The sequence below is a fragment of the Syngnathus acus genome, chromosome 3 (assembly GCF_901709675.1).
Source record: "Syngnathus acus chromosome 3, fSynAcu1.2, whole genome shotgun sequence".
NCBI lineage: Eukaryota > Metazoa > Chordata > Actinopteri > Syngnathiformes > Syngnathidae > Syngnathus > Syngnathus acus.
Window position 1 is genome coordinate 14,951,138 of NC_051089.1, and position 20,507 is coordinate 14,971,644.

A 20,507-nucleotide genomic window follows, 5' to 3' on the forward strand; every position below is an offset into this window, starting at 1 on the left:
CTTCTTCTGCTGTTTTATTTTGTTTACCCTTCTTGAGTTTTGAGACTCGGGCGAGAAAACCGGCATACATAGTGGATCATTTTGATCTCGCCTGTTTGATTGTGTTGTGGATGCATACTCATTATCCAAAGAGCAGACTAATGGATCTTTAGACCCAAGGGGTATATTGAAGCTATTTTTATGCCCGTTATTATTGTAATACAAATATGAATAAGAAATGAAATGCTCCCTCCCTTCCTTTACTTTTGTTCATATGGTGGAAAAGGAGGGGTCGTAATAAATTGCAGCTCTTTCACACAAATAATGCCTGAAAAAAAATTGAGTAGAATTATCATAATGACTACTTCATATTATTTTCTACAAAGGGACTGACAACAGAGAAAAAGAGTTGTTTTTGGTGAATCCTCACTGGTACTACTGTTCATACACCTCAGAGCCCCGTTGTGTTTATATTGCTTCCATCTTTTGTGACTTTTCTACTCTGGCCATCCTTTTGATGTGATGATTTATCATATTGCTCTTTTACTGTAAAGTATACAGCTAACAGCAGAACAAGATAGTAATGCATCTTACATCCCTTACCAATAAATCTAACTTGCCTACTAATGTTGTGGCTCAGGGTTGGAGGGATCCCGCTCGCTCCCATCAGATTAATTATAGCCCGGCCTTCGTTCCCAATTTGTTTGAAACTTGAGATTCCAAGGCTGGTGCAAAATAACAGCGAAGCTTATACGTTGTGACCAGGAATATAGAATAGCAACACCACCCCCCATTTGGCGGTTAGTTTCCGATTTGGGATATATGTCAGATCTTAAGGCATAGGTGTTAAACTCAAGGCCCGGGGGCCAGATATGACCCACCACATCATTTTATGTGGCCCGCAAAGACAAATTGTGCATCAACTTCATGTGTCAATACTAAAATTACCAATTGTAACCCTAACCCTAATTGAACAGTTTTTACCAGTCTCTGATTTCAAAACTAGTTATACATCAGTTTGTTGTGAAGCCTATACTACAAGAAGTTGACAGTCATAATGGCCCTCTGAAGGACACTATGACTACGGTGCGGCCCGTGACAAAAATGAGTTTGACATCTCTGTCTTAAGGTGTATTTGTCAATTCAATGTAACTCCCAGCTGGGATCAGGCCGACTGTATTTGTGAGGTCAGACCTTAGTGATGCTGGACAAGCAGTCCTGTTACACAATTCCTGTTCTACTTCATCATAAAGATGTCTGATGGGGTTGATGACACGGACCACAGTGGGTATCAAGCAATCAAGCATATTCTTCTACGGTAAAGTCTTTCTTCAATGCCAAACTTTGCTGTGTGCACTAGGGCACTGAAATGCTTGAACAAAATGGGGTCAAACTGCCAGTTACGACTTTAAGGACTTAAACAATTAAGGGAGAAATAGTTAAATTTTTACACATTAATTAATTAATGAATTAATGTATTTATTTATTTGTTTATTTTTTTAAAAATCTTCATTCATTTATTTATTTATTTATTTATTTACAGGGGGGCAGTGTGTCTCAAGCTGTTCATCATTGCTTTATGTAATACTAAGACAATGCCAATAAGAGTTTTAATTAACATAATGATCAAAATTAGGGGACTGCAATTTAGAGTGGAATACGTACTCAGTGTTGCCAACTTAGTGACTATATTTCAAAAATGCACACGCGCAACATATGTAGTGACTTTTGTGTTTTTTATTTGAAACGTGAGGAGACTTCAAGACTCCCTCCAGAGCAGATTTTCACCCCTTCATATATAGAATGCAAATGAAACACCAGCTAATGGTTCCATGCAGTACCTCTATAATGTAGTGTTTATCTAAGGGGTGGGGGTGGGGTCTGCTAATATGACTAAGATTTACCGTTCCTAGATAAATTATTAACATTTTTGCATGGAGACATCTTGACAATTACACAGAGATGACAACATTGATAAATACTATTAACACACAAGTACTACAATGCAAAATATCCACTTTATATCTTCTATCTTATTGATCATAAATGTTCAATCAAAATTACAATTAATTTTTCCTTTGCTAAGAAATACATAAAAGTATCATTTCGACTGAAACCGCAGCAAGAGCAAAAGTTAACCATGCACACATAGAGAGCCCATACTGTCAAACCTCCTCATAAACATTGTGATGTGATGTCAGGAGCTGTTACAATGCCCTAAAGTAAATACAATTAAAATGCATAACCAAGCATCCAAGAAACATGATCTAATGAAAGACCTAATAACATCATATTTAAAACCACTTGAGCATGTTGATTACTAGTATAACGAGAATAATAAAATGAAATTAATTCATCAATGACTTCTATCTAATTCACTGGGGAGATGAAAGTAAAGTAGACTTTACACTCACTCAGCAATGGGATAAGACTACGAATGCTGGTTAGAAATATGCTAACTATATTTTCAAATATGGAACAAGCTTGGATTCGTGTTTTCGTCATTGACCTGCATCACCTTTGAATATGTCCTAAAGTGCACTTTGAAAACAATTTCAATATTTGTCACAACTATTTGTGGAATTACAGTTGAACAACATGAGCTATGAAAATATATGGAAAGATTACAAGCCTCTCTTCTGATTTGAAATGCTTTTGAGAAAAAATCTCTGTTTCTGTCGGATATTAAAGTGGTACTATGACATTTCCTTTTTGAGTTTTGATTTTCACTAATGCACACGCAATACGTTTTTTGATGAAGTTGCAGCTACTGTCATTTCTACTTATATTTCAAGTGCAATTAGTTGTCTCTATATTGATTGTTTGATTAATCAGAATTTTTATCATTAGTGAATCACTGAAGGGCTTACTACATAATGGAAAAGTTACCACCAACCAGCATTTTTTGCAGCAAGTAGAAAACATTAGCTGCCATAAACCTTGGCAGCTTCAAATAAATACTAAAAACGTAGCAATCCTTTGCCAGACTCATAATATCATAATTAGCAAGCGGCTCATTAGTGAGAATAGTGGTGGTTGTACTTACGTTGCAACAAATGGATCTGCTAATGATAATGCATACACAAATGCACATGCTGATGATTTGTCATACTGAATAATTAAAGTCAATTATTGGTATTTCCTGAGTTTCTTTCATCTGTGTGATTCTTGCGAAAGTGATGTTGGTATGACTGCACAAGTGAGTGAATGGGTAAGCACAAAAAAGTGGCAGGTATGGGTGCACTGAGTGGAAACAATAATAGTACTATATTCTGAAAATATGCCCTTAACTGCTCATGGGACCCCTGACTCTGACTTGTATGCCTTACCCCAAGTCCAACAGATGATAATTGGGAACGTGTGTGTGCGTTTTAAAACGATTGTGCTTCCTCTTTTTCTTCTAAGACCACAATGAGCAGCAGGTGTTCGTGACCTGGCGCAGGCAGATGCACGGCAATCTATTTACTCTGTCGTAACATAATCGGATGGAAATGTTTGTCTCACTCTGTACCGTAATTGTTCCATCTGACCACAAAGATAGACCAGCCAGACACTCACACTCACACACACATGCGCATATCATCATCATCAGCAAGAGATCCATGCACACAAATGGGAGACACACAAACATGCAGACTGCTCATTAATATGGCCGAGTGTGGATGACCTTGTGATGTTGTGCCTCGGCCACCTCTGTGGTAGACGCCACAACGGGCACAACAAGTGCTCCAGCGGCCGCTTCACTGACTTGATACCTCGGGTGTGTTGCAACATCCCATCTCACTGCGATGCACGTTTTGTGAGTGTGTTTGGGGGGCGGGGGCAGACGAGCAATAGGGGACGGCAGTTGGCAGCTTGTTGCAGTGACCCCCAGCATCACTGCCTGACATAAACGTGACACACTCAAGGGCATCTGCTAACCAACGCGAGATCTCTAAACTATATCAAATGGAATAAGAGAATTCCTCACGAGAAATATAGTGTGCCTTTAGAAATGTATTTTACTCACCACCGGTGTTATCTTCTTCTCTGTTGAGATGCATGACTCTTCTTAGTGTGTACTCATTTAGGCTGATTCTTGCAGCAAAGATGAGCTCTTGGCTCCAAAGAGTGTCCAAGCTAAACTCTCATTCCAGTTTTCGATGTGTTGTTGTCCTTTTCTTGTCTAGCTCGGTTGGCACGCGTGGACGCGCCTGCACTTGTGCGTCCTCCTCCCCTTGCTGAGCCGGAGCAGGTAGTCTAGGTGATCTGCGTGTATTTTTGGCTCTCTCACTTTCCCTTTTCCCAGCCCCGAGTGGCTCCCGGGGATGATTCCTGAGGGTTTGAGGGAGGATCCGACAGACAGACGGGCGGGGTGACGTGAAAAAAGTCGGGAGGAGGTCGAGGCGGAGGCGACGGGATCCGCGCGCGCCCGCTACATGTGTTGGTCCTTTCATCTGCTTTGCTCCTCATCCCCGCATTCTCATACGTGACCGCACATGACAAATAAAGAACCTATATTTTAGAGAATACATGAGTGTTTATATGCATATATGATTTGTTGCACGAGCTGTGAGCTATAACAACGCTCAAATGCTGATTCCATAACATGTTGCTTGCTTTAGAATTCGAACCCACATTTTTTTAAATGAAAAAGAATATCGGGTAGTAAAATACGAAGGTGCCAGAATCGTTTAATTTTCCTGTCGCCAACAGTTTCTTAATTTATTATTGCTATTATAAGCACGGTCTCCATAACGGATGGAATAATTGTGTTAATGTGGAAATGTGAACACGCAGGATGCTTTTACGCACAAAATAACGCACAGTTTAAGTTCTCAGCTTGGCTCAGGTGTTCCCATCACGAAAAGTGTCCGTCTCGCCGTAATCATCATGTAATTACACTCAGTCGGCCTGTCCAGTCGATTTAATAGCACATCAACTAAACTGTTCACGTCCACGGGTGCCGTATGTCTCTAAATGCAGCTTACCGGTGGCCTCTAGTGTCCAATTCAAGACAGCGATCGACAGTCACCCAGATGTACATTAAAGCAGCGGTCCCCAAATTTTTTGCGCCACGGACTGGTTACATGTCAGACAATATGTTGACGGACCGGCCTTTATATAAATAAATAATAAATATATAAATACGATGAAATAAAATGATACGACTGGCATAAAAACAAATACAAAGCGCATAAAAATAAAACTCACCATTCAGTAGCTGCTCCGTAGTTTTGTTTTGGTCGCTGTAACCGCAGAAAATCCCGTTGGAAAGGGAAGCAGGGTTTTCAGTGCTTTTGTGGCGATCTCGGGATATTCTGCCTTGATTTTAATCCAACTTTTTTTCTTAGAAGTCGCAGCCTCTTCTTCTGTCTCCACATTGGGCCTTTTCCTCTTTCCAAACATCTCTTTTTCTTACTCATTTTTGCTAGTTTCGGGACGGGACCGGGACGAGCGTCTTGACCTGAATTCACCTATGTCAAGAGGCACAGGTGCACCGACGGATGTAATTGGGAGAGAATCCCCACATTTTTTATATTTTTCAAAATAAATTCTTACTCATTTTTGCTAACTTTGCGGGCTCGACTGGGGAAACATGTCGTGTGACCGGGACGAGCGTCTGGACATGAATTAATTGATCGGCGTATATATATATATATATAAAAGAAAGAAATATATATATATCTTTTTTTCTGTGCGGCCCGGTACCAAATGACCGGTACCGGTCCGCGGCCCTGTGGTTGGGCACCACTGCATTAAAGTATCATGAAGTAACGTCGTAGTCATCGCAAGTGATTCTCGTGTTTGTAATTCTTCTAATTCTAGTTGGAGGATAAAATAAGTGACTGTCTGGTACCCATACAACGTAGGCGTATCATTTATAGCCATGCAACACATATTTGTATTTAAGTTTCTGTATGCCTTTGAAAATCTGCCGGCAGAAGCGTTTCTGACCCTACCCCGCAATCACCGCTACAAGATTTTATTTATTTATTTATTTATTTATTTATTTATTTATTTATTTATTTATTTTAAGCGCTGTCGCCTCAAGCTACTTGATTGTAATGCTTAACTGAGTCCAGTAGATAGCAGTATTGGTGTTTGAATGAAAAGTTCAAGCTTTAAATCTTGTTCTCAGTTATATAATTTGAGGTTAAATTAATACAACGGGGAATACAAGGGCGTCGATTCAAACTGAAGTTATTAACCTCAAATCTCAATTTTAACCATCGCAGTGCTGTTTTTAATGTTTGTCTTTAAATCGAAACTTTCTTGAGACAAATTGCTATTTAATATTTAAAATGCAATTTGAAAGCTGAGCCATGCTGAGCTTGGGGAACACTTGAGGTGAGACTATTATACTGAATTGGTTTGTTTTGTTCTAACAGAAAGCCGTGTTGAACATTTTAAAGTGTTATGCCTCTAGAAAAAAAAGTCTTTTAAAAACAAAACTGTTGAAGCATTTCATTTAAAGCAGGGGAGTTTTGTTTTGTTTTTCTTTTTTTGGGGGGGGGGGGGGGGGGGTAGGAGGGTCGAGCGTAATTTCATTTGCCAGCCATCCAGACAGCCGCAGTGGGCTCATATGTTACTATGCTGGTTCCGGGGTGCCGCTACCGTCAGACTCAGTACGCTTTCTGTCGCCGAGAGAAGCGGAGGGATGTTCGGCCTGCCAGTACCGGCTCACGGAAGGAACTGAATTGTCCGGCACATCAACATTATCCAGGTAAGACTGAATTTGAATAGTAATGGGAGTAGAGATGCCATCGAGCGTCGAGGAGCGCTTGGCAGATTGGGGCATCAGCGTTTTCTCCTCCAGGGCATCCTGGGGATCGGGGGATGCTGATCTGCTAAGCCAGTGTATAATTGTTCTGCATCCGCGCTAGCAATAGGGCGGATTGCCTCGGTGCAATTGAAACAGCAAATGAACTCTACAAAAAGATGTTTTGAATGCTCACATCCAACTCTGCACTTCATGTTGTTCCATCCCTTTGTCAGGTACGCATTATTCTCTCACACCCGTGCGGATCACATTGATTTTCACATTGATGATCCTTTTCCTGTAACATCCTAATCAAACGATTAGTGCGTGAGTTCCTTTCCTTAAAGAGCTCATTCAACGTCTCTACATTAGACTATCTTTCATCTATCCCACTCCCACGCACTTCTCTAATTGAATAAGAGATTTCCTGGCTTTTCTCTCACAGATAGATAGATAGATAGATAGATAGATAGATAGATAGATAGATAGATAGATAGATAGATAGATAGATAGATAGATAGATAGATAGATAGATAGATAGATAGATAGATAGAACTATGTATAGTGAGTTGTGTTTTTCTTTATATGTGGTTTTAAAAACAAAAGTCCATGTTCACAGCACCCATGGTAACAAGAGGGTGGCAGGCAATTGCTGGCTTGTTGCCTGATCTTCATTGTTCTTTGGGTGGGACTCGTGGGAGGCAGAGTCAGTCTTGCATCATGAGATGTGACGTCCACACTGTTTGTCCTCATCTCCATTTTTAGAGCCCGTTAACACCCCGCTGCGTGTGAAAACATTGAGTCAGAGACAAGCATTGGTTACAGATATTGCGGTTTTCATTCATTCTAGTTGAAAAAGCTTTTATGCAATATTTGGTTGAATTGATACAATACTGGCAAAAAGTATACACAGGCTGACTCATTACAGTTAATATTAATGCATAGATTATGCAAAATGGAAAACTTGAACAGGCGTGGCGTGTGGGCCAAGGAAGAGCCCATTAAAATTTGGTGAGGATCAGGATAAAGATGTACAACCTGTGGAAGCTGGATTTTTTAAACCACTGTTTGAGTCTCTAATAATAATAATAATAATAATAATAATAATGGAACTGTCCTTGCGGATCTTCAGGGTTACTTTTTTATTTCCCTCGTGAACATTTGTGTAACTGCGAATGCCCTTGCCACCCCTGTTGCCACTTTTACTGTTGGCAATTAATCTAAATTCATCGATTTTATGAAAACAACGCATTGTAAAGTCTTCCAAAGATCATGTGAAACCTCCATCGGTAAGATCACGTTTATTTACAACAAAACACAACTTCTGTATGTATGACCGTAGCTAGAACAAAATGTACATCGCTAAAACGAAATCACACTTGCTTGCTTCCTTCTCTCCCTCCCACGACCGTGCATCCATGTGTGACCCTAGCTCCCATTATGAAGGAGTGCTTAAAAAACATTTTTTAGATGACACCAAAACCACAATACACAACCTGTGCCCAGACTAGAGTTAGACATCTTAGTACAAGTCGAGTGAATTCTATTACAGACTATGGCTGACAAATTCTTTATAGTATGTTGACGAATAAAAACTCTTCATTGTTATCTGATTGCGACACATGTAAGCCTTGTACACATACTGTACAAAGTGATGGAACGACTGCTACACATTTAGCCCGCAGCTAATATGCTGGTTCAAGAAATCTCAACTGTGGCCTATATTACGAGTAGTGGGTCCATTGGGTTTGGGTTAAAATTGCGGTGCGTTGGTGGAATGAGTGGAGAACTGGGGGAGTGTTTGAGGAGAAAGTGATGTCCATGGAGACAGGAGCTGTATGCCAATAGAAAGTAAAGATGGGTTCCCAGGTTGTATTCTCCACCTCAATCCAATTGGGACCCTTCACACATCTACCCACCTTTTCTGCTAATAGTGTGCCCCACTTCCTCTAAATCATCCCTTTGAGGATGTCTCACTCCTCTGCTTAGTCGATAGTTTGCTATAGTGCACCTGCACTCAAGGACAAACACCTTCCTCGGAGGCTGCAGGGATTTTATTCAGACTGCAGTGAGAGAATTCCAAATTGGATTCCAGGCAGGGAGGTAAAACTCTGCTGAACAAATGGGACTATTTGTGACAAGAAATAAATAAAATTACGTTTGACATAGCAAATCAAATTAATTGGACATTGTAGCATGATTGGTACCAACAAAGGTCATTTATGTATGTATTATATGGGATAATGCGCTGTACGCAAAAGGCTACCGTATATTCTTGAAAGATTTGCTCTGTAAAACTTCAGAAAACGCAGATTCATTTGCACGCTGTGTTATCAAGGAAAAGCCACTTAAGCACAGGGAGAAGTGTCTGATTTGATATGCCCCTTCATAATAGCCGTACAAGACAAAAGGCATTATTACAATTCATTAATTTCTTTCAAAATGAGATCCATTGTAGAAATCCTGAACCACTCAACTCAGCCTTTTTCGCACAGCTCTTAAAAAGTAATTGAGCAAGGTTGTGGATTATTTTGCAATATCTATATCTGCCATGTTATTTTATGTTTATTACCCTTTTTTTTTGGTGACTGCTGCTGCCGACAGATGGCCAACCCGCACAAATAATCTCAGAATAAGGGTGCTGTTTTACAATTTAAGATGCTCAATTTTGCAATATGGTAAATCTTATATTACAAACAGGAACTAACCAAGAACATGTAAGAATCAAGGTCAAAGTTCAGAAAATGCCACTAGCAATTTATTGAAAGAAGCTACTCTGGAATCTGGATATGTGCGTTTGTAGAACTGTATTCTTCAACTGACTGTTGAAATCCAATCAATATCTGAACTTGATTTTTCACTTGACGATTTGAAACATCTCGTCTCCTTCTCCAACAGTGCTTTGAAAGCCATGAGCATGAAAGAAGTCAGTCTCCAGAATTCTTTTGGCGCTTTCAAAGACTGTTGCATTCCTCGAGCAACTTCAGTGAATCAATAGAAATGCAGAGTGAAGAAAACGTTTTAATTGGTACAGTATCAATTTGTTGTTGTGATCGTTCTGAATACTTAAATAAAAAAGCATCAGAGTGGCTGCCACTCCTGAGCGGTTTAGTTTTACTTCCACTCCCTCCGTGCTGGTGTCAGAAAGGGAAGAAAGTCCCCCGCATGTGTGAGCTGAAATGTATTTTTGCGTAAAATGTCTTCATTGAAAATCTTTCGAGACAATAAAATGAATGTTAAAAGTTATATGTTTCTTGAAGGAACAAGCAATTAAATTTAAACATCCATCCATCCATCCATCCATTTTAAACAGCCAATTATATTTTCATCTATTTTGGGAAGGACCTGTATAAGAGTGCTTTGTGTTTTTATTTTTATTTTTACCACGTGGGTCAATAAGGTGTCATTAGAAACAAATTGCAAATATTTTTGAATATTTTAAACTTGAAAACATCAACCTTTCTGGAGGTCTGGTGTTGTTCTTGTATAGGGTGGCCTAAGAATTCTGCAGAATAGAACAGTTGTAAATTTATTTATAAATAAAACAAAAAATGTTCAAGACCATTAAGATGTGGATTTGAATGTTAATAATAGTTCATAATTTTTGTTGTTTATTGTATGAACTAACTGATCATGAGAACCGGCTCATTAAGAAATATGCAGTCTACTGATTCAAAAATTTGATTCTCTTCAATTCCCTTGTGCGGTGACATTCCTAAATAATGTGGTATGCACACGTTTTTTCTTTGCTTTCGCAGCATTTTCATGTAAATGAAGGCGTCAAATCAGTTTCATGCTGACTAAATTAGGCCACACTGGAAGAAAGGCGAAGTGCTGAAATGAAAGAAAATGGAAATTGTTAAACATATTATGTCAGAGACGTTCTAGGCCCGGAATACAACCCAGGAATTTGAGGTAGAGAGGCCCGAAGGCTGAACATTTTTTTATTTCTGATGACGCTGACAAAAGACGAGGCCCCGAATATGGTCACGGTGATTTCACGTTTCATCATTTTTATGGAATACTACGTATAATACAATTGCCTATCGTATAGCAGCGTGACGCACACAGTGCAGAAAACACCCAAATATAAATCAATTAAGAATCTGTTACTGCTTTGCGATTAATCGTCAATTTGTGATACTCGATTAGTTGTCGATTAATTGATCAATTGCTGCACCTCACTCAACCAGCAAAACGCATCATTGACTATTTCACTTCCGACGTTTTACCCAAAATAATAACCTGGTATCAACCTGTGATAAAGCTTTTCTCTGAGGCACGCTGTCATCATTGTTTTCACTGAGTTCGGCAACACAGTAGATTAGTGTCTGCATTTGTTTCAGGAGCAGGAGACATTAGCATTTAGATGTGCGGAGAACCTCACCTGCTGCTTTTTATTGCTGATCTGCTCTGGGGAACTGCCATCAAGTAAATGTCTTCCTCCGGGGAGACACATTGGACTGTTTCGTCAATAGAAATTTGAGTAAATGTATTTCCAGTTATATTTATTATTCAAGCATGAAAAATGCAATCTGGCTCGGATGTTATTCGGAAAGCCAAGCGTGTTTTCTGATTGACAACCAGTGGCAGACAAGCTTTGTCCAAGGCTTGCTCAGCCTTTGGTTTAATCAAATAAACAAAAACGATGTCATTTGTGGGATAAATTGCATCTTGGTTAAAGACTGGATGGACATTAGGGCAACAGATGCTTGATTGTTCCAGTAATTTGAAATTCAAGTCGAGGAGCCTGCAAAGTGAGCATGTTCACGTTCAGCAAGTTCAGGGGGAATGTTCAGTCTATCCTCAAGACTGGAAAAAAAACCTGTTTGAATTTGAAAAACAGCCTCCAAGTTTTTAACTGAAAATGTTGTTAGCGCCAGTGTGGTATTTACAAAATACTTGTGTATTACGAACTTTGGTTGCACCAAGCAGCTGCTGACAAAACAAGTCAGTTATTTTACATCTTTTTAAAACAAGACCAAAAAAGGGGAACAATACCGTGGCTAAAACTTAAAACAACATTAAAAAGCAGTGGGAAAAAATAGCTGAAAGCTAAACAACTTTATATTAATTTTACTTGTATGAGATAAAAAAAAGTACTCCAAGACTACCATTTAGAATGCTTTTGATAACATTAAAAAAATATTTTTTAAACACTTCAGAATATTTGAACTGGGAGAACATCAAACATTTTACACACTACTGATATTTCTCTTTATTTCCAGGACTTTACAAAAATCTTACACCACATAAAGATTTCATGTTCAGTTTATAAACCCTTGGGAATTATAAAATCGGATTGAATATTTAACCTTTTGACATATCCCAAATGAAGGATGGAAGCATCGTGATTCATTTTAAATTAATATATAATGATGGCCCACCCATTGTAATTATGTAAACTAGCAAAGTGATTCATCATTCTTCTTGTCATATGTCAGCTTTTCCAGATTGACAGATAGCCCTCATCATTTTATTAACGCTTACTGCATTGAGAGACTCTTTTTCTGTTTGAATTTGAAATGTCCAATTGTATTTGAATGCACCTGTCTCGCCAAACCTGAGAGAGGTCAATGTTTAATGTAATGTGCCCATTATGACTGGATCAGATTGAACTACAAAGGTTGAGTGTATTATCAACCACATTACAAATAATAGCATGCACTTGTTCTTATTGACAAGAAGTAAAACCACAGAAGGGCATTCAGGAACATTGGGAGCTTCTCAACACTTTCTGTGCTCATATTTTATTAATTAGTTCGAACATTCTTCCTTCTTGAGAGGGAAAAATTAATAGACTTTTCTATCAACCTGACTTTGCAACACAACCTTTATAACTTTAGTCAATTGAATACCATCCATCATCAACCGCCATGTTTCACCCACTTCCCTACGTGCGTATTTTTATTTTGCATGTGGTAATTTGTTCTTATCTGCAGAATATTACCCACCATCCAAAAATAATAATTTGTCTTGCACTACCTGCAATTTCTTATGCGTGTGATAGCTGAGGCTTTTACATCCTGAGAGTTGTAGTTCCATCCTTTCAAGCAAGAAGAAAAGTACTATTTATTTGTTATTCATCGACTGCTTTCTCCATTGTCCAAACTAATAGCAGCGTATCTCAGAAATAAAAGAGTATCTCTGGTCTTAATGTGCTTTTATACGCATAAGCAGCCAAACATCTACTCCCTATTTACACAATGATGTGCATGTCCGTGGTTACCTATAATGAATACTACCCATGACATAAATGATGCAAAAGTCCATGGTGTGGATTTAGAGCAGAGTGACAGTGATGTGATGTAAGGGGATTCAAGTGGCAGATACAATAATCCCGATTTCTGTCATCACAGGATTGGCTTGGTTGTTGGTTTGGTGAGAGAGACCTTATGAGGACTTTCAGATCCTCATCCTCTGTCCTTTCTATCCCTAATGACCTCTGGACCCATCTGTAGGGATTGTGAAATTAGTACTCAGTACAGCATGTTTTGACTGAGGCTTTGGATCTGTTGGCTGGCATCTTTTTTATTGATTTATTCCTCCTCAGAATTGATCTTTGACTAAATAAATAAGGCAGGATATTTATTCTCCTCTTCCCACGGAAAGTAAGACTCATCAGGGAATACGTTGTGCGGCATTTTGGACAAAAGTCACACGATTTAGTTTGGAATTTTATAGACACCACAAACATTATCACTTAATTTAACTCGATAGTTATCATATTTCCCATTATCTATCTATCTATCTATCTATCTATCTATCTATCTATCTATCTATCTATCTATCTATCTATCTATCTATCTATCTATCTATCTATCTATCTATCTATCTATCTATCTATCTATCTATCTATCTATCTATCTATCTATCTATCTATCTATCTATCTTCAATAACTGCTCACTAAGTAGGACATCTTAAAGTTACATGGACAAAAGGAATAATTTAATGCACCAAACAGCAATGACTAGTGCTTGAGCTCATTTCGGAATGTACTGGACACATTTTATAATTCATGTGATGCACCAAAATCAGAACATCCGCATGTGAAGTCAAGTTGCTGCTTTGCAAAAGTGTGCGTGGGTTTAGTATGCCAGGACGGTAAGGGTGTGGCCTCTCACTTTGTGATGTCACTATGTGTGGACCCGTTTTCATGGATCGGGCGGGGCTGTTGCTTAGAGGAGGAATGAGCAGTAGCCCGCAGTGTAATCATATTTAGCCCGCGAAGACAAATTATGCATCGACTTTGTGTCGATACTACAATTCCAAATTATCTTCACTTTTAAAAAAATAGATGCTGTTAGTTATTTTTATTGCCGTTCATCTTTTTAAAAATTTGAACAGCTTTTACTTCCTTCTGATTTCAAAATTAATTAGTCGTCAGTTTGTTGTGTAGCCTATACTGTATGATACGAGACGTTCATACATTTATTTGGGTTGACAATCATCCTGGCAAAGGAAACTATGACTACGATGCGGCCCGCGACAAAAATGAATTTGACACCCCTGATCTAACGTGAACAGTAGCACAGTAATTGTGATGTAACTTTGAATAAACAATAATGCAATAAGTCCTTTGGATGGTCTAGTGGTGTGGAATATTGATCAATGACAATTAAACAAATATGTAGGGAGCTGAAGCTACAATAATCAATACAGTAATACTGTCACAAAGGGATGTGCAAAATCGGCAAACATTTGCTAAGAGCTGGAAGAGGCAGTGACCCGGGTGTTGAAGGAGGCTACCCATATATTTTCTTCTGGGAGTCCTAAATGTCCGTTGCAGTTGGATTTTGTCCTTTATTGTGGCAGAACCAAACTAGACTGATTCAATGAGGTGCCGTGCCTTCTCAGCAGCCGCAGGACGAACATCCTCCGCTGGGCCTTTTTCAGTTTCTGCATAATATTGTGAGGGAGAGTACCCAAAGAACTCTTAAAATAGGTTTGAATAAATCATACATTACATTACAGACCTTCCTCCTCTTTCAAACTGCACTTTCTGTTCTGATTGTTATCTTGTTTTCACCAAGCTTACACGTGGGAAGATGCTCCTAACTTGATCAACATATCTTTACACCGTATTTTCCCGACTATAAGGCGCACCGGACTATAAGGCGCACCATTAATGCATCTGTCAGATTTTTAATCCAAATCAAATCATTCTCCATTTTATCTTTTTTATTTCAACTTCAGACGCAACAAATTACTTTATAATCACAAAATAATGATCCATAGTCTTTTTGATTCATGATTCATAGTCTTCAGCGGGCCACTTATGATTGATTTCATGACACAATGCTTCGAGCCAGTTTAAATTTAGGAATATGGTCCATATATAAGGCGCACCGGACTATAAGGCGCACTGTCGGCTTTTGAGAAAATTTTAGGTTTTTAGGTGCGCCTTATAGTCCGTAAAATACGGTAGTTGATATCATGTTGTCGTTTCAGTCTCTTAAAACCAAATGCACATGGGATAAAATCCTTGTCAGATTTCACAACATGACACAACATGTGAATAGTTAGGTTTTGATATTTAAATGCATTCGAAAGCAGTTGGTGGGATCAAAAAATAAAAATACATGGAATACTGCTCAAATATGTGATCTAAGTTTAGGTCTGTTGGGGAGATTTCAGTCTTCCCTGTTGACTCTGTATGTTTCCCTTGGGTTCAGTAAAGCATGAAGGTTGTTGGGAGGTTGCAACTCCTGCTTAACCTGCCACTGCTTTATAAGGATTGATGTGACAGATTCACACACGAACACACACTCGGCACTTTCAGTGCATTGAGTTGCAACAGTGAGAGACATTGGTAGATATAGAAACACTGTCAAGGAGGTCTAAATTCATAATAGATGTGTTAATTCAGTAGGACTGGGCATTTTTATTTTCAGCATAATCGCCTAGCCCCAATAGTCAGTTGGCACATCACACAAACGCAGAGATAAGGAAAATATCAACAACAGTGGACAGGACTGATAAACAAAACCAAGCCTCTTTGTGTCCGTCTATCATTTGTATGGTGCCGCGCCTCTCGGGGCCTGAGCAGTCACCGTCTGCACAATTATTCCTCTGCGTGTCAGCTGGCCAGTGGTGATAATGACACAAATAAAAAGACTACTTGTATTCATGCTCTATCTGAGGATGAGAAGACATTCCAGAAGGAAGCTGAGAATTGTAGTTGGAATTTGAATTGTTGGAATTGACACTGATTAATATACCGTATTTTCCGCACTATAAAGCGCACCTAAAAACCTCCAATTTTCTCAAAAGCCGACAGTGCGCCTTATAATCCGGTGCGCCTTATACGTGGACCAATACGGATTCGTGGATGAGGACTAATTTATTAAAGTAAGCTTTACGTGTTTATTTTGTGTGTTGTGTGATATTAACGTTTGAGCAACGTTGAGTTATTGATATATTGTTATTGTTTCCACTATTTCGAGTGTTACTATATTGTGATTGCATTAACGTTTGAGCAACGTTGAGTTATTCATTCTATGCGCCTTATAATCCAGTGCGCCTTATATATGGACACCGTTTTAAAATGGGCCATTCATTGAAGGTGCGCCTTATAATCCGGTGCGCCTTATAGTGCGGAAAATACGGTACCTGAACCCAAAACAGTACCTGAACCCAAAACTTATTTCAAGTGCCAATTCACCAATCCGTATTAGCATGTCGAGTTCACCTGCTCCATCTATTTGTCAACTACACATAGAGATTTTTACAGATAGCAGAAACTGTAGATATAATAGCATCTCCAAATTCGATTTATGCAGATTTGATGAGATTCATGAGAACTTGAAGAAAACTGAGAGTCCTATATAATGTTGGAGGATTAAGTTTTTCTCATTGTGTGTATTGTCCAATCAAATTATAATTGAGGCAATTTTTATTTTTATTATTCAGACACCACCTGGCTCAGCAGTTATGAGCTGTTAGCATTATTCGAGATTGCAAAGACCTGAGCTAGGTAAGAAGAGTGAAGGCCGTGAACACGTAACCGGTCTTGATTAAAAGATGACACTCAATGAGGATCAAAGGTCAGGGGATGGATAGAATTTAGAGAGGTCTCAGTCTGAAAAAGCATTGAAAAGACTTGTGTAAGATTTAGTGGAGTATTGTGTCATTTTAAACCATGACTATCCCTGACATTTTAATGACAATTCAAAGGTCAGTCCAATCATATCACATTCTTAGTTGTCAAGATCAAATCATCTTGGTAAAAGAGGAAGAAGAAGACAAACAGCATTAATGAAACACCTTATCAATGTGAAATCTAATTCATATCTAATTACAATTCATAATAATTGCAACATGTCATGCTGTTTGAACCAGTTTTGATCTTATTGGGTTTCATTCAATTATAGTAACTACATGCAGATCTGCCTTTAGGCTGTTTTTGTCACTTTAGATTCTATGATGCTGGGCATCCAGACGTAAAGAGCCGAGTTGACTCTCCACACTTGGCATTACAAGTGTTCAAACTTGTGAAATAGTTTAGATCAGCACAATGACTCAATTTGAATGCTACATTTTCATTCTCCTGAAGAGCCTTTTTAATAATTGGCTTAGATACTTCTCTGAGAAACTGTGGTAAAAAAAACGGGAGTTGCTGTGGAAACGGTCAAGGGTGTAGTTGTGCTTGAGGAAGCAAGATGGACATTGGCAGGCATAATGAGAAGGGAGCGTGGAATGGGTTTCTGTGGTCCTGTGCCGTTCCGGCTGCGAACCAACTCTGCCTTTCTCCTCTTCCTATCTCCCGCAAAGCTCCCTTGTTGTCGTCTTGAAGTGAGTGGGAGGCTTTAAGGAGAACAAATGCTGAATGTCAATGAGACTGTTGAAGAGAAACTCCTTTTCAAACAAAGTCTGTTTCTGTTAGTGCTCCTATCCGCAGTGTACAAACAATAAAGACAATCCTGATGTGTATTATAGATGTATGTGGTTTAAGTCGTAGCTGGAACAAATATGTATGTCTACGAGTTTTAGGAATCTTCTCCGACCTTCTCACTTTGTATCATCCTATGCCAAGTTGAACCCAATTTGTTAATAGCTTGCATTGAAACTCACAGCATTGGCCAATTTCCTCAGCTGAAACGTTTTGGTGGACAAAGAGTGAAAGTCTGAGACAAAAACAACAGCTAGCATCTCCAATGCTGTTTCATTTCTGAAAACCTTCAAAAGTTTGCCATTACGCTTCATGTACGTATGGTTTCTAAGGCAATCATTTGCTTATCCGCTAAAGGCCAGAGAGCAATCAAACATCATGATGGGATGCACACATTACACTGTGATGTGCAAAAAACATAATAAAAAAAAAACACTTCCTATGAAAGTGGGACACTGTAAAAAAGTTAATTTTCATTTTCAAACACTGAATAGACTACCAAGATATTTTTTTGAAAATATTCACCCTTTTTGAATCTCAAGCCTGCAGCATATTCCATAAAAGCTTCAACAGGACTAATGTTGAGGAATAAAAAAAAAAACACCTGTTAAGAATATACCACAGAAAAGTTCTTTGTTAACAGGTGTGTGGGTATAAAAGTAGTTTCTCCACCAGGCTCAGTTGTTCACAAGGAAAAATGGGTCAAGGTTCTACCCATTGTGAGCAACTGTGAGCAAATAGTCCAACAGTTTAAGCAATTTTTGGATTTCACTGTGGTCCATAAAATCATCCAAAAATTCAGAGAACCTGAAGACATTTCTCCATGTTAGTGGTAAAACAAAAAAACTGCTATTGAATGCATGTGAACTTGGATCCCTCAGGCAACACTGTGTTAAAAATGGCATTATTGAGTAAATAATAACTAGATTTCAAGCTGAGATATTAGTATTCTCAGTACCCTCACTATGCTAAAACCACCTACTGTAATCACTCTTTCGCCCCTTCCTCGCATAAACACACTGCACATATGCCTCTGCCAAACAACAGAAGTGTCTGAAGATAATTTAAAGCTTCATCTCACTCGAGCAAAAGCATTTTGTGGCGGACAGAAATAGGTTCAGTGGAGATGATAGCTTGGCTCAATCGGTCCCTAGCTGCTACTCAAAGCAGCCGATTGGGATTCTACTCTCAAGCTGTGTATGTGACATCCATTTGAAGCGTTTTTAAAATAACCTTTTAACCAAATGGTGAAATATGTATGTTTGGGCCGGGAAATGAAATGGAGATCAAATCAGGCATTAACGGGGTAAACCATACCACAATCCAAGCAATTCTATTGGAATTCAACAAAGAGGAGGTCAGAGGGGAGTTTACCCCGCCCCTGAGATGCAGTTACCCCTAGTTACTGATCCTTTACTCTCTGCTCAGGAGGGGCTGTGCTTCAGTAAACGGATGTTAGAATATATTGTGGCAAAACGGGGCGGGTGGAGTCAGTGAGGTGCATGCTGTGTCGCTGGCGGATGGTGGGGGAAGGGAGGAGCGAGGAGAAAGCAAAGGGAGGAAACACTGGGCCGTTGTGCTATTACACACCACATCCCATTTCAGGACCTCAGGTAAGAGGTTCGTTCGATTTATCTTTTCTTTGTTTGACATGCTAAGGGCTTTTATCATTTATTATCATATGCCTTCAGTTAGTTCTTTTTATTCTACATATGCACATTTAGTCAGCTGTAATCATGTCCTTCTATAATTCGTAATAATGAATCACTGTTTGTGAACTACACAGCAGTCAGTCACTCATGTCGCTGATGCACATCCAATATCGGTTAGCTTGAGTATTGTTGCTGTATTGTCTTTTCGTACTTGCCTGCTATTTGAGCTGCCGGGGTCGTAGCTAATTAATTCCTATAATCACTAATGATTGAAGGGTCAAAACTGGAAAGCTGTCAAATGGACGCTGAAAAGAGACGGCAGGGCACTGAAGGGTGTGTCTGACAGAGAGCTGAAGAAGGATTAGTGATGAGTTGCCAGAGCTGATTCATGCTGTTGTGCATCAATAGTATCACTACCTCACAAAAAAATCTGATAAATGTCAAAGTTTGGCTAATTTTACCTGCTACGACTGTTTGCCGCTGCATCTTCTGAATCATCTAGAGTTCCTCGGCAGATTATTTATCACTTAGTGTGTGCGGAGAAGATTATTTGTTTTGCTGACTTTGTCGTGCACTCATTCATCTTGATAATTGCACATAAGTTATTTCTCAGGTAATTTTACTCAATTTAAAAACATTGAAGTTAAATATGAATCTTGCAGACTGACTAATGTCCTTTTTCAGTCCACTCTCTTCTTATTCCTAAAGCAGAATTGACTCATATATTTTCATCTGTGTCTTTTTGCTTCTTAGGAGCAAACTGTAACAATGCATGGCCTGTAAACCACCAAACATGTCTCAAAGGAAGAGGCCAGGAGCCCACTGTGTGGTTCCTCCAGTCTCCAGCTCCTGTCCTTCAGCTCATCCTACAGAATCTAATAATTTGAAAGCAGTCCATCCTCGGCAGCGGCCAACCCGCTACCCCAAGGAATCACGTGCACCAAAGCCCCTTCCCCGTACCTGTAAGGCACAATATTCCTCTCACAAGTGTGAGGATGAGGTTCCCAACAGCTGTCCAGAAGTGGATGCGGATGCTGATGTTGAACTGAAGCGATATGGCAATCAAGCAGATGTAGAAATAGAGGCCCAGAGACCTGCAACACCCTCAGCGCCTGACCATAAGCATGAGCAAGATAACCACAGCCAGGCGGACTTTCATGATGGAGCTGACAGCCTGGATGATGACTCTTGCTCTGACTACATTAACAATACATCAGAGGATGAGGAAGACTATGATGACGG

General features: G+C 39.2%; 2 protein-coding genes across 6 annotated transcripts in view; one reads left to right on the top strand and one right to left on the bottom strand.

Annotated features, from left to right (window-relative positions):
• The window catches only part of LOC119120210 (synaptotagmin-7-like), a 66,457-nt gene extending 62,115 nt beyond the window's left edge, over positions 1-4,342 (bottom strand). Inside the window, exon 1 of one of the 2 annotated variants that reach the window (XM_037246881.1) lies at positions 3,989-4,342. In XM_037246881.1, the coding sequence (XP_037102776.1) occupies positions 3,989-4,022 (34 nt within the window). In that variant the 5' untranslated portion in view covers positions 4,023-4,342. The remainder of the gene's footprint in view (positions 1-3,988) is intronic. The other variant, XM_037246882.1, reaches the window with a different exon arrangement.
• Positions 4,343-6,531: 2,189 nt separating this feature from the next.
• The window catches only part of apba2b (amyloid beta (A4) precursor protein-binding, family A, member 2b), a 28,804-nt gene continuing 14,828 nt past the window's right edge, over positions 6,532-20,507 (top strand). For 2 of the 4 annotated variants that reach the window (XM_037247233.1, XM_037247235.1), the window contains exons 1-2: positions 6,534-6,685; positions 20,019-20,506. In XM_037247233.1, the coding sequence (XP_037103128.1) occupies positions 20,038-20,506 (469 nt within the window). In that variant the 5' untranslated portion in view covers positions 6,534-6,685; positions 20,019-20,037. Of the gene's footprint in view, positions 6,686-19,110; positions 19,227-20,018; position 20,507 lie in introns of those variants that run through there. The other 2 variants (XM_037247237.1, XM_037247234.1) reach the window with 2 other exon arrangements.